This window comes from Delphinapterus leucas, chromosome 15 (assembly GCF_059928025.1).
Source record: "Delphinapterus leucas isolate spDelLeu-1000000601 "Yukka" chromosome 15, BTC_Dleu_Yukka2, whole genome shotgun sequence".
Classification (NCBI taxonomy): Eukaryota; Metazoa; Chordata; class Mammalia; order Artiodactyla; family Monodontidae; genus Delphinapterus; species Delphinapterus leucas.
Genome location: NC_143143.1, coordinates 44563285 through 44578469, shown reverse-complemented (window position 1 = coordinate 44578469; position 15185 = coordinate 44563285). Strand labels below are relative to the sequence as shown.

At 44.2% G+C, this 15185-nt stretch overlaps 1 protein-coding gene across 7 annotated transcripts in view; it reads right to left on the bottom strand.

The window, feature by feature from the left end:
* Window positions 1-15185, bottom strand: part of LOC111185022 (kinesin-like protein KIF16B) — a 300702-nt gene that overhangs the window by 257913 nt on the left and 27604 nt on the right. For all 7 annotated transcript variants that reach the window (XR_016387865.1, XR_016387866.1, XM_089896550.1 and 4 more), the window contains exons 2-4: window positions 10180-10249; window positions 8018-8131; window positions 1416-1532 (exon numbers count right to left, since the gene is read on the bottom strand). Coding sequence is in view for 5 of the 7 variants with exons in the window: in XM_089896550.1 (XP_089752676.1) it covers window positions 1416-1532; window positions 8018-8131; window positions 10180-10249 (301 nt within the window). In the remaining 2 variants the exon portion in view is untranslated. The remainder of the gene's footprint in view (window positions 1-1415; window positions 1533-8017; window positions 8132-10179; window positions 10250-15185) is intronic.

Genomic DNA, 15185 nt, shown 5'->3' with positions numbered 1-15185 from the left:
CAGAACGGTACCAAAGACGAGGTAAAAATGTTCTCATTAGAAAGCCAGACTTTAGGGCTTCAGTGTTTTCTTCTGAAATCCCTCCCTACTTTCACCCAATCTCCCATCCCCAAAATAAATATATATATATATATATATCATCACAGGTTTAGGAGAATTTTCTTCCTTGATACCATTAAATCAGTATCAATTCTTATAAAGAAAAATTGGGCCTTTCACCACATTTTTTCTTCTTACTTTAAAAAATAAAATAAAAAAGAATACCCAAATGGTACTCAACTGTAAGGTCAGAGAAAAACAGTTGTAACTTATGAGTGCTTTGCTGAATTTACATAAACTAGCTAAGAGGGAATCAACATGTAAATTTCATTTTTAGAGAAGGCTTTTTTCTCCAAAGGCACGGTAGGAAAGTAGGAAGAGAGAAGTAATGGTAAAAGGAAATGTGAAACTCTTGAAATTGTCTGTTCTTCTCTTATTCTTCCCTACTTCTCAGCATTGAAGATTCACTGCCCAGCGTTTATTTTCTTCTCCTGGAAAGAAAATGCCTGGATTTAAGAAGCCAGGACACATGCACTCAAAGGCTTACATCTGGAAAGACCTGTCCTCCTTTAATGCATTACTTCTTCCACTAACCATCGAGCCTGTAGCATTCAAGGCACCACCGAGCCTGTCAGCAGGAAACCCAGCCATCCTCTGCTAGTCCCCCCACATCTAGAACAGGCTGGCACCTCTCAGACTCAGTGAACAGTTTTCAAAACCACAACATGAGAAAAGTAAAACACACAAGCACTATCCAGGTCTGGAGAAAACACAGAATGGGATAAGTTCCTACAATCACGTCTAGTTCTTCCTCTGCCATATTTTGGGGCAAGTATAACTTTAAGGTTCTTAATTTACACAGCATAACTACTAGACTCTACATACTATATTTATAACCACGTAGACTCTACATAACCTGTATAATTCTAACGTATTTTATGTATTCACTGGATTTATGTAGTACCTTTCCACCAAAGAGACTCTTTTTTTACATTTTTCTTGGGGAAAAATGTTTTGAATAATTTTAAATAGAACAGGGTTCAATAATTTTATTCAAACTGTTGGGTTGGCAGAAAAGAAGAATAAATTACTTGTAGGCCCAGCATACTTTTTTGATAAGATTATAAAGCCTTTAAAAACAGAAAATGAACTGAGACTCCCATCCATTATTCATGCTTATAAACTTAAAACTATTTCTAATTTAAAATCTCTCAAAGGAAATTTCGTCCAACTTATTACTGAGTTTTACCTTATTGCTAAAGAACAATCAGAACATGAAAAGCAAGTTAGTACAGACCACGTAGATAAGAGATACTTTTATCAGTCCAAAGAGAGATAATGAGAAATTTTCTTCCCACACAGTGTAAACAACGTACAGAATCTCCCATCATAGTGTATGACTTTCCTGATCCAGTCTGCCCGTATGCAAAGACACATGCATTGTAACCTTCAAATGCAGACTTCACAACATCTGTGCCAAGGGTTTTGAAAACCTGAAAGAAGAAAAAAAAAAAAAAAAACCACAAAAGATACAATTACCATGGATTTTAATAAAAACTCCTTCAGTGTTGACAGTATTCTTGAATACTGCTTTCATAAGGATTACACCATGTAAATAAATCACTACAGAGCTGTTAACAACAGAATAAGTGTATACCCCAGTTTTTAATCAAAAGGAAACTTTTCTGATTTCCTTCATTTGACTTAATGAAGCAGAAAGCAACCCCATCCTTTTTCCCACTTAAGTTAACAAAAAATTCCTGAAATAGAAAAAGGTAAACAAGGCAAAGTGACAGTCATATCTAGAAACAAAGACGATTTTAAAGCGTGATGATTTACCATTTCAGAATTAAATAAACTTATAAAGTGATTCATGCTACCAGACCTTCCAGAAACTAAATATTCAATGTCACAGCAGCCAGAAAGTTACGGCCCAAAAACCATGTCAAATCAATGTCATCATTTTAAGGATACAGCCATTCATCAAAGTAAGTCTCCGGAGGCTCTCACAGAGCTGCGTGATGAGTGGGTGCAGATGAGGCTGGGATGCCAGGCTCTCCCGAGTCAGAATCCAGTGCATTTTCCTATTTGGACATTTGCCCAGGATGGAGAGGGCAGGAAGACGAGCTGTGTGGGGCCTGGGTTGGCACTTACGGTGGCCTGAGTTCACGTCCACCGCACCACACAACTGCACTAGGATGCTTTGGGGAATGGAAGGGGGGTGAAGGACAAATACTTGACCCACACAATCGATGTAAAAGAAGCAAATCAAGATGCCTGGTCATCCTCCTTACACCCAGCTGGGGCGGGGACCAGCCAAAGCTTTCTAACCCCCTCCTGCCTTCACACTGGCCCCCGCCCCCTCCCTGCAGGGGAGACCAGGACACAAAGCGCACACAGAACACCTCCCTGCTTCAAAAACAAGGCACATCAGCAGCTGAAGAGACACCGGAGAGGGAATACGATCAGGTTCTCAGTCAGAGCCAGGAAAAGGTGTGGGGTCCCCCGCAAAGGCCAGGGCGGGAGCCTCACCAGCCCCTCGGGAGGGTACAGTCTCTGTGAGTGATGCCGGGTGAGCCCAGCTCAAGGCACACCATCGTCTCCCCATAGGGATCTGGGCCCTCCAGCCAGATACCACCCCGGGACGGGGCTGACAACCACTGGCCATCGTGCTCTCCCCTCCCCACACAGACATCCTTGCTACCAACACAGCTTGTCAGCCAAGGACGCTCCAGGCACCGTCTTCCTGCCATCTTGTTTAGACTTCGTCTCCTCGGTGGCGTCAAAGACGTACAGGCTATCCTTCCAACCCAGCCGCTTCCACAGAGGACCCTCTCATTACTCTCCTTCATTCTGAGTTAAGTTTCATCCGTTTCAGCTTTACGAGCTGATATTTTCTGATCCTTTTCCCACATTCAGATGATTAACTCAACCTTCAACTAGAGCAGCTCACACCGTGTCTGTGATCAGTCCTCGGGGCGAGTAGTGTCCTAGATCCACTGTCCAGGGGGAGAGGTTAGGTCACTGGGCACACAGAGGGCGGCAGAGTGGGATCTGCACCCGGCCTCCCTGAAGCCAAAGCCTGCGCTTCTACAGGAGTAGACGCCGAGTCCTCTTCCCACGCTCTCGACATCAATCTGGAAGCCCCAACCCTACGTGGAAGGGCCTCCCCCGACAGACCCCCCCCGCCACACACACACACACACCTCTGTGAAGAAGCAGAACCAGGAATCCCAGGGGGACTCTGGGCTCCAGACTAACCATCTGAGGTTCATTTTCACCACTATATATGGAATAGGAGGAAAACTAAATATTTATTTAATTCTTTCTGATTAGACAAAAACCAAAAGGCAGATGTCACTTTTAACCACTTCACAGAGTGCCACTGGAGAGAAAGAAGAGCCTTCCAAAAGCTTCTGGAAGAATAAAGAAAGGCTCTTCTCTCATACTTTTGTCTGGGGCTAAAACAGTCATGGAAAATATCATATTTAAACCAAACCCCAAAGTTTTCAAAATGGAATTCTTCCCCAGGGTTAAAATCCACACCTGCTACTTTACTCCTCATTTAGTCTCTAGAAAGCTAACTCAGCTGGAGTTCCTCCAGACTCAGGGGGCCCCGGAGGGGGCGGGGCGCCTGGCACTGGTGGACGTGACTGCACGACAGGCCTAGAAAATGCAGGTCCGGAGGCGCTGAGACCCAGGCCTGGCTTGGTCCCAGCTTCAAGTGGGTTGCGGACCCAGAGAAGCAGCAGGACGGTGCCCACACCTACGGGGTTCCCAGCAGGGAAAACCGGCTACCCCACTGCAGCTCCCACCAAGGACTGATTTACCATCGTCTACCAAACCGAGGTGGGGAAGGAAAGGCTGCTCGACTGGCTGACGTCCTGCCCTCCTGGCCAGGGTCCTGAGGGCCATTTCGCTGCTTGTCTGAGAGGCTACAGAGCTGACTTACAGAGCAAAGGGAGGCATCGCAGGGCCTCGCTTGAGGGGAAGTGCCCACAAGAGGGCGCTGTGAAAACAAAAGACTCTCCATCCAGCTGTCAACTGGGAAATTTTAGGTTTCAAGTTTCTCCGGAGTCGAATCAAGGAACAGGCAGTGCGAGATCAAAGCCTCCCTTTGTAGTCTGGAGAACAATTAAGAAAATTAGACCTTACTTAATGGTCTTTAATTGACACGAGTATGGACTTAAATGGCTCACTGATTTTTTTTTCTAAATCTAACATTAATTTGGAAGGAAGAAATAGTAACGGTCATCTTATTTGGAATTTGTTTAACATTATGGGAAACTTGACTTGTACTATAGTAATGGGCATGATATATGGTCTCAAGATGCCTCTTCATTTAAACGATTTTTAGAAAGAAGAAAAAGACAAGGGCCGACATCACACTAAACCTGCATCTTCCCGTTTACAGCAGGGGTGAGAACTGTCGGCTCAGTTCCCGCGCAGGATCCGGCAGCGTGAAAACTTTAGTCGATACAACACCAGCTATTCAAAGTAGAGATGAGGAAGATTACCTTCTCTTTAACGGAGTGTCTAAAAAATAGGTGTTTTCCCAAAAATGCCAAACTCACAGAAAAAGAGATCGGATTTGTGGTTACCAGAGGCGGGAGGCTGGGGGAGGGAGACTTGGAAGAAGGCGGTCAAGAGGTACAAACTTACAGTTACAGGAGAAATAAGCACTAGGGATATAATATACAACAATGGTAAGTACAGTTCACACTGCTGCATGATGCACAGGAAAGGTGTTATCAGGGTAGATCCTAAGAGTTCTCATCACAAGGAGGAAGTCTTTTTTTCCTTTTCTTTTTATTGTATCTATATGAGAGGATGGTGATTAATTAAACCTATTGCGATAATTGTTTCACAAGATACGTAAAGCGAACCATCATGCTGTACACCTTCGACTTATACAGAGGTGTATGTCAATTATTTCTCAATACAACTGGAAAAGAGGAAAAAAAAAAACACTAGGAGTGTTCCTGGATCTCTGCTGGTTTTATTAACACGTGGTTCTGCTAGAAAGCAGCGTTTACTAACATCTCTCAAAGGCTTTTTCAGTTTTGAACTGAATGTACGATATTAACAACCTGAGACTGTTCCATGACTTTGGGTTCCAGAGTCAAGGAACCCAAAGCCTCTGAAGCGCAGACACCTGAAGCGGGAAAGTCTCCTCCTCAGCTGAAAACTCTTTTCATTCTCAAACTATTTTTAAACTCTGGGCAGCTATTTTTAACTCCCAAAAGAGCTAAACGTGGGCTTCCCTGGTGGCGCAGTGGTTGAGAGTCCACCTGCCGATGCAGGGGACATGGGTTCGTGCCCCGGTCCGGGAGGATCCCACATGCCACGGAGCAGCTGGGCCCATGAGCCATGGCCGCTGAGCCTGCGCGTCCGGAGCCTGTGCTCCACAACGGGAGAGGCCACAACAGTGAGAGGCCCGCGTACCGCAACAAAAAAAAAAAAAAAAAAAAAAAAAAAAGCTAAACGTGTTACTGCTTCCCTGACCTCGACTCTCACTGAACCCAGGATATGTGACCTGTTCCATAAATGAACTACCCACCCGTAGACAAGGCCTCTCAGTCAGCAAACGCCTGCTGAGCATCTCCAGGGAGCCAGGCCCTGCTGTCCACGCCACCACTCCCGTCCCTGGGCTTTCCCTCGGCACAGCCCCTGTCCCCAAAAGGCCTCAAATCCAGGTTAAACAGGGGGGAAATCCAGCGGCTCGCTGTATAACTTAGGAGGGAAACCTTCATGGCCCTCATTCATCCTCTAATGAAGATGTTCTGAGGACCATGTAATGAACCAGCTTTTCCCTTAAACTCCCTCGTACCAGCCACTTCATTTGCATTCCTACCTGAAAGCCAAAATCTGGATTCCACTAGCTGCAACATTCTGTTCCTCACCAGACTCCTAGCTACCAACACTGACTGATCCACTTGCCTCAGGACCAAAGTCATCTTCGCTCACTCGCTCATCCATTTATTCATTCAACAGGGCTGCCAATCCTTAAACCCTTAAGACCTTCCAGGGGTATCTCCACCGCCATATACATCAGCCCCAGGATCTCAACTCTGCTACTATTCAGTCGATTAGACCTACAGACTTGAGAAGGTTATTTTAGCTGAGTCTCCCTGACAAAGAAAAATAGAGCTAAAGTCGACCTCATTTGGTTCTTTGTGAGGATTAAACGAGGCAGCACCCCTGAGCACCAAGCAGCGTTTCTGATTCCCCTGCAAACTCCAGCAGCATTAGTTCACCTTTCCTCTCCCGGCCCCTCTCTCATGCCCAGCACCCCATCTCTCCTCACGGCCCCCATTCCTACTGCTGTCGTCCTTTCTGTGTTTCCCCAGCACTAAATGAACAACTTGCAGATACTATCACTGCAGGCCTCTCCTTGGAACAACTTCTCCACGTTCACAGCCAATCTGAACTCCCAACACTTACATCGCCTCAGAAAGCCAGCCTCCTCCACAAACCATTCCTAAACCAACTACGTTTCTCAAATGCTAAGGATTGTGCAACTCACCTGGGGATCTTGCTAAAAAATGCAGTTTGATTCAGCAGGTCTGGAGTAGTTCCTGAAATTCTGCATTTCTAACACTTCCCCAGGCAACGCTGAGATTCTAATACATGGACACACGAAGTTACAAGAAACTACACCAGGATACCACTTCAAGATGCCATCGTGTGGGTCACAAGCCTGGGTGGGCAGGACAGGAATTCACGTTCATTTTAAGACCTGGAGACCTGAAGCCATGCCTCTTAAGAGCTGTTAACAAGCCAGGGAGAAGCCTCGCCATGCGGGCATGCTCTCCCCCCTACCCCACACCGTGTTTCACCAGAACCCCGCTCTGCTCCAACACCCTGCTTGCCCCAGCCAGGGAAATACACTAGTCCTTCTGGTCACATGACACACCATCAAGCGACGGTCCCCTGGGAGGATCTTCAGGTCTGTTCTTATCTGCCCATCTCATGTCTGCATTTCAGATCACAAAAGCCTACAGCACAGGTTTCCTGGACAAATTCCAGCTTCATTCTAGGTTCTAGAAAGATTCTGAACAAAACGATCTTGCTTCCTAGAATCTTTCTTTCTAGAACCTACAATGATCCATCCAAGCAGGGGGAATGTGACTTGGGTGTGAAGTGTGCCTCCTAAAGCTCTGCGTCGCAGCAGGACTCAAGGCCAACTGAGTTATGTGCCAGGCTTAGCAACACACACAGGCAGACATCAGAGCTCCTGCGGATTCAGTTCAGACCACAGCAATAAAGCGAGGCACACAAATGTTTTGGTGCCCTGTGCAAATAAAAGTTATGTTTATAAGATACTGTAGTCTATTAAGTGTGTAGTGGCATTTTGTCTAAAAAATAACACACATACCTTAATTAAAAAATACTTACTTGCTAAAAAATGCTAACCATCATCTGAGCCTTCAACAAGTCATAATCTTTTTGCAATAGTAACATGATAGATCACTGATCGAATACAATACTAATGATAGAGTTTGAAATATTGCGAGAATTACCAAAATGTGACACAGAAACATGAAGTGAACAAATGCTGTTGGAAAAATGGCGCCAACAGACTCCACACAGGATTGCCTCGACCTTCAATTTGCAAAAAAGCGTTAACATCGAGCACAGTAAAATGAAGTATGCCTGTAAATGTCCCCCCCAAAAAATGCTTTACTTGCAAAGCTCCTTTAAAACAGTAATCACTGCCAAGTTTTGAAACAAAAATTATGATCATCATGCTCCGAAGTGAAAAAAAAAAAAAAATCAACCTTTTGGGGATGGAATTCATCTCAGGCTTAAGATAAATGGTGCTATATAATAAGCAAAAAGCTAAGTTAGCAAAGGCTAATTTTACATAAATCATATTCAGAAAAAAATTAGCAAGATGTTTTAAAGAATTTTAGGGTAGGCATGTTTTTTCTCAATATGAAAATAAACCAAAACAGAGATTTTGAAAATACCATACCATTTCTTGTGAAACATAATCTGGACTTTGTGTATCAGCAGAATAAAAAGAAAAGTCATAGGTGAAGGTCTTGGTCCGCTCTCTTCCTGAGTCCCCAGTCCCTCCTTCTGGTATCTAGAAAGAGATGATTATGACAATAATAACAACAATGTAAGAGGAAAATAACAATAATGTGAAGAGCTCTGTCAACAAACAAGTAATCTGTCCAATTCAAGAGAAAAACTTCATAAAAAGTACACAAACGATCACCATTTTCCATTATTTATACCCTGACTCAAATCCATTTAATTCCTCACCTCCTGAATGAATGAATGAATGAATGAATGAACAAGCAAGCAAACTTCAACTTCTCCCAGCAATTCAGGCTCTCTACGATATGACCCAAGGCTACTTTTCTGGACTTCTTATCACGATTACCTTATATGAACCTGACACTCCAGCCAGACGCTATGTTTTTCTGACTTCGATGCTTTTTATTGCTGGAGTCTGCACAACTCCACGGGGTGCTGTTCACAGAGATGACAATGTGAAAGCAGTTGTGTGATCCTGTGGCCCCACTGAAAACTCCAGGTCAGAGGCCTCCTCTTCCACAAAGCTCCCCTTGGGCACTGCATCCAGAAGTAATTCTCCCACCTCTGAGAGACGACTCTCCCAGGGCACATCGTATTATGAGCCTATTGCATATGTTTGCATACATCTTGTCTACCTTGCTATATACCAAAATTGAAGCAAAACCATGTTTAAAAATCTTCATATGCCACCAAGGCCTCACACAGCTCCCTGGACATATGCTGAGTAAATGTAATGGGCATCCTATTTTCCAACATAATTCAGATACTATAGTATACATACTATAAAAGAAGAAAACTGTTTAAGGTTCTTATTATTAAAATGTTTAAAAATCCAGGCATCTATTCTGGTTATATCAGACAAGGCAATGTTTTGTAAAACTCAAAAAGCAACAGAGTAATCAAGGAAAACAGATTCCATAACACACAAAGGAAGGAGATTCATCCAAAGCCACGGGTCTCTCCACTCCGTTCCGGTAAATATGATGTTTGAATGACTTTGACCGCAGCACTGTGAGCACACAAAGGTACACGAAGCAGAGGTAACTAACAGCAGAGAAAAAACAAGTGACCGTGAGAAGATGTGGGAGGTCAAAGGAGGGAAAGCCAGGTGCGGGCCAAGCAGAGCCAGAAGGTAGAACTGCGGGCAGCAGAGAAAGAAAGACATTCCACTGGAGAATGCCTCAGGCCAAGGGGCACCAGAGCCTCAGAGGAGGCCTCTCGAAATGCCCAGAGCACGGCCCATGCGAAGATGGGCACATTCCCCAGCTTCTATCACTGGGGATCAAGTTGCACGACTTTGAAACTGGATTTCAAAGTGTCCAGTCCCTTGAGCCACGAATTAACAGAAATCCAACCAGAGGCTGATCTGCACTTGGCCGTGGGGCACCAGGCCTCTGAAACCCAAACCTGTGAGCTAATGACAACTATCGGAGGAGGATGGGGTTGGATTCATAAGGGACATGATTTCTTTATTATTGATTTTACACACTTATTTTTCCCCTAAGTGAAAAGTATTCAAGGTCCTTAACAAATTCACTAACCAAAGAAAGAAAAACAGGATACTTTAAGTACAAAAAGAACTCACCATCTCAGAAAATTCTGGGATTTTTTTTCAATTTTCTTTTTTCCAGAAAAAAATTTCAGTTTTTTAAATTTTTCATCCTCTGAGTTTTGAATAATAATACCAGCTTCTCTTGCAAAGTTTACAGAATTATTTTCATTAAAAATGAAAACAAATCAAGGGCCAAAGCTTATTTAATAATTCACAATGAGCCAATTGCCAGGCTAAGGATCCACCACAGGATACAGGATAGAAGTGCCTGGGTCGGGGCTAAACCCATGAGGTCACCTCCCAGAGCTGCGGCTCAGGCCCGGCTCCCAGGTCAGCGAAACCAGGGACGGGACAGGAGACAAAGCATCAACCCTTTTGCTTTGTGACCAAGCCCAAGCCAAGTGCAAGCTGACGTGGTGAACTGAACGGAGAAAGGAGGGCTGTGGAAACAGCAGATGTGTTGTATTTACCCACAAGCCGTTGGACGCGGAAACAAACACACAATCACAGAACTGGAGCCAGCCCAGGCCGCTACTTGCCTTTAAGTTTGTGATTGTTGTTTTGCTTTTCTCCATTTGAATAATGAATTTGGCTTCCAAGTCCTTTTCCCTGCAACACAAATAATTCAGCGTTGGTTAGGAGAGAAAAGACTGTTCTTACAATATTTGTTGTATTTACTTTTTACATATGGCAGTTTGTTTTTAAATGGCACGTGAAGCACAATCTCTGATACACCCCCATCCTGAAACCTTACGAACGTAAACTTGAGGACGCACAAAACAGATGCCACCATCAAAAACTTAAGACTGAAAATACTGTGTTGGCGAACCCTGGAAGAACTTCTACCTGTGAGTCAAAAGGAGTCTATGTGAAATGACAGAAACCAGGGACATTGTGTGACTCGGAAAAAAGAGAAGCCCCACCCACCCGGTACAGAAGAAAGTCACCATATCCCTCCATCCAGGAAGAGAACTAAGAAGAAACAGGAGTAGTGCTCACAACCAGGTGCTGCTTCTAGAAGCAGCCAGGGCACTGTCCCCTCCCCCCACCTCCTTTCTATACCCATCCAGAAAATGTAATTCCTAGAAGACACCAGAACAGCAAGTTAAGAGAAATCCTAAAAAGTACAGTTCTCTGAAAGAAACGAGACTACACCCACACAATGGAGTGGGATGTCCCTGACAAAGGAATGAGGAAGGTCTCTAGGTACTGCTGTGGACGGAGGCCAGGGTTCGTTAAGCGGGAAATGTGAGGTGGAGAAAAGTATACACGGGATGCTACTTGTATTTAAAGATAAAAAGGATAGTGTATTTATTTTTCAAAAGGTTATCTATGGAGAAAGAAGATGAAGTGGAAGAGACAGGGAGAGAAGCTAGATTTCTAGAAAAACACCTTGATCTATATAGATCATCTTTAGAATGATGAAAATAAGTTACACAAAAATAAAACAAAATTATTTTTATTAAATAACCTAAAACACAAAAGTAAGTTGAAGTAAATGAACCTGTGTGCCGCATGGTGAGAAAAGACCTCATGTGCTAATTCCTTAGGCAGGGGGAATCTAGCCTAAGGAGAAAAAGAACTACAGAGCAAAGATACTGTGGGTTCAGGAATCATATTTTTGGTGGTAAGTGTAGTTATCCTGGGATTTCTGTTTGTGTATTGTGGGATAATACAGGAGTAATTATGTTGCTGCCGCTGAGGACCAAGGATTTTGGTTGAAAGGAGATACAAACATTAGATTTGTTAAAAAGAAACTATAGGGGGTCTTCCCTGGTGGCGCAGTGGTTGAGAGTCCGCCGATGCAGAGGACGCGGGTTCGTGCCCCGGTCCGGGGGGGATCCCACGTGCCGCAGAGCGGCTGGGCCCGTGAGCCATGGCCGCTGAGCCTGCGCGTCCAGAGCCCATTCTCCGCAACGGGAGAGGCCACAGCGGTGAGAGGCCCGCGTATCGCGAAAAAAAAAAGAAAAGAAAAGAAACTATAGGGCCAAAATGCAGTCACTTATGCTAAGCCCCACCAAGATTTAACACCTTACTCAATGTAGTTTCAGCCTCTCCCAGGAGTAAATCTTGAACCAATCAGCCTGGAACTTCCTGGTCTACCCTAATATGGTAACTTGCCTGGTAAGACCCCCCTGCTGTCTCCAAGGGAAGCTGACTTTGCCTGAAATAATCCACTTTTTTAACTTCCTTATCACACCCTCCTTCTGCCCATAAAAGCCTTCTATTTTGCACAGCTCCTGGCAGGGCCTTTCAACTTTCTAGGTGGGATGCTGTCAGATTCATGAATCACTGAATAAAGCCAATTAGATCTTCAAATTCACTCAGCTGAATCTTTCTTTCACAGATTGATGAGGCTAGGTAAAACCTCTGTAGTCCTGAATCTAAGTGGGAAATGCTAACATGAACTTTATCTGAAATTGAAAAAAATAGGTACTCCCTAGCTTTGTCCTCTGAAAAGGCCTAGAATCTTATGGCCAAATTATAGTATCTAAATACCATTTTCCACCAAGGTAAGCCAGGGCTCATGGAGAGAGCCTCAATCCAAATATACAGGCGGACCTTGGACACGCTGCAGGTTGGGTCCAGACCACAGCAGTAAAGCGAATATCACAACACAACGAGTCACACGAATTCTGTTGTTTCTCAGAGCGTATCAAAGTTATGTTTAAAATGTTCAATAGCATTATGTCTAAAAAAACAAGGTACGTACCTTAATTTAAAAATACTTTATTGCTAGAAACTGCTAACCATCATCTGAGCCTTCAGCAAGCGGTAACCTTTCTGCTGGTGGAGGGTCTTGCCTCAATGTTGATGGCTGCTGACTGCAGTGGCTACGGCAATTTCTTAATAGAAGACAACAGTGAAGTTTACCTTGCCAATTGACCCTTCCTTTCCTGAACAATTTCTCTGTAGCGTGCAATGCTATTTGATAGTATTTAAACCACAGACTCAAATCGGAGTCAATCCTCTCAAACCCTGCTTTATGAACCAAGTTTATGTAATATTCTAAGTCCTTTGTTGTCATTTCAACAATCTTCATAGCATCCTCACCAGGAGCAGATTCCATCTCAAGGAACCACTTTCTTTGCTCATCCATAAGAAGCAACTCCTCATCCATTAAAGTTTTTTCATGAGATTGCAGCAATTCAGTCACATCTTCAGGCTCCATTTCTAGTTCCCTCGCTATTTCCACCACATCTGCAGTTACTTCCTTCACTGAAGTCTGGAACCCCTCAAAGTCATCCATGAGGGTTGGGATCAACTTCTTCCAAACACTTGCTAACGTTGGTATTTTGACTTCTTCCCATGAATCATGAACGTTCTTAATGGCATCTAGAATGCTGAATCCTTTCCAGCAGGTTTTCAAGTTACGTTGCCCAGATCCATCAGAGGAATCACTAGCTATAGCAACCATAGCCTTATGAAATATATTTCTTAAAGAATAAGACTTGAAAGTCAAAATTACTCCTTGATCCATGGGATGCAGAATGGATACTGTGTTAGCAGGCATGAAAACAACATTAATCTTGCTGTCCATCTCCATCAGAGCTCTTGGGTGACCAGGTGCATTGTCAATGAGCAGTAACATTTTGAAAGGAATCTTTTTTTTGAGACGGTCTCAACAGTGGGCTTAAAATATTTAGTAAACTGTGTTGTAAAGAGATGTGCTGTCATCCAGGTTTTGTTGTTCCATTTACAGAGCACAGGCAGAATAGACTGAGCATAATTCTTAAGGGTCCTAAGAATTTTGGAATGGTAAATGAGTATTGGCTTTAAATTAAAGTCACCAACTGCATTAGCCCCTAATGGCAGTCCTAGGTGGCATCTTCTTCCAACAGAAGGCTGTTGCAGGCACAACATTGATTATCTGTTGTTTACTGTAGCCACCTTCGTAGATGATCTTAACTAGGTCTTAACTAGATCTGGATAACGTGCTGCAGCTTCTACGTCAGCACTTTGCTTCACTTTGCACTTTGATGTCACAGAGACGGCTTCTTTCCTTAAACCTCACGATCCAACCTCTGCTGGCTTCAAGCTTTTCTTCTGCAGCTTCCTCACCTCTCTCAGCCTTCACAGAACTGAAGAGAGTTAGGGCCTTGCCCTGGATCAGGCTGTGGCATAAGGGAATGTTGTGGCTGGTTTGATCATTTATCCAAACCACTCAAACTTTCTCCATGTGAGCAATAAAGCTGTTTCGCTTTCTTACTCATGTGTTCACTGCTGTAGCACTTTCCATTTCCTTCAAGAACTTGTCCTTTGCCTTCACAACTTGGCTAACTGCTTGGCACAAGAGGCCTCGCTTTCAGCCTATCTCGGCTTTTGACATGCCTTCCCCACTAAGCTTAATCGTGTCTAGCTTTTGGTTTAAAGTGAGAGACGTGCGACTCTTCCTTTCACTTGAACACTTAGAGGCCACTGTAGGATTAGTAAGTGGCTGACTTTCGATATTATTGTGTCTCAGGGAAGAAAACAGGCCCAGACACATCATTTCCCTACCCGGCTTGTTCAATAACAACAATAAACTACAGGGAATATAAAGGTGGAAGCAGAACGTATAGATTTTAAAAAGTCTAGCGATATATCAACCGACTGGATCTCAGTTCACATAGAAGAACATTTTTAGAAATAATAAGACATGTAGGGAAATGTTAACACTGACTAGATATGTGATGATACTAAGGGATTATTATTTTAGGTGTGATAATAGTATCATGATGATTTTAAAAAGGCCTTAACCTTTTAGAGACATACTGAAATATTTACAAAAGAAATGATGCCTGGGATTTACCTGAAAATAAGCTGGGTGGGAGGCTGGGGGAGTAGAGGCAGGAGAGGGTAGCACCCTGGCCACCTCAGGATGAACAGAGACAGAACAAACACCAGCCAGAACAATGAAGCCCAAAGAGGGTGTCGCAGTAAACACCACTCAAGTGCTGCAGTGGGTCCCCACGGCCTGGGTTAACTTTTCCAAGCCAGTTTGAGGAAGTACAGGGCTGGGCGAACACAACACTGGCTTAGAGACAAATAAATGAAATCCCTCCTGCGTGCGTGGAGCCTCCAGTCCACCCTCCAGGTCTTGGGTGGCTCCACTGTGGACCCAAAAGTGAGAACTGCCTCACGGACACCCCATGTTCACGACGCTGGAAAACAGACAGTTGACTCAATCACCGGGCTCCACCGCACTCAACTTCCAAAGTGCGCTCCGCCCAGCGAGAGAGCCACGCAGATTCGTTTTGTTAATGCCACAGATGCCACATCCTGGTCCCTCCCGTTGCCACCGGGGTCATTTCTCAGTCACTCATCAACCTACTGTGTCTAGATCTTTCACTTTAGAACCACCAGTATTATCAACAGATACCTGCTGGGGGCACAAAACCATCCGGGGATCTCAGAGGACCAGACGTGACCACGATGGGTGCTCACACCGCCTGCCGGTTCTTACTTACAAAACACAAAGGAATGCAGGTCATACCATGCCCACCCCACGCCCACCCCTCTCGTGGGAAGCCAGAGGGTAAGGAATTCCAGGCTCGGAGCCTTA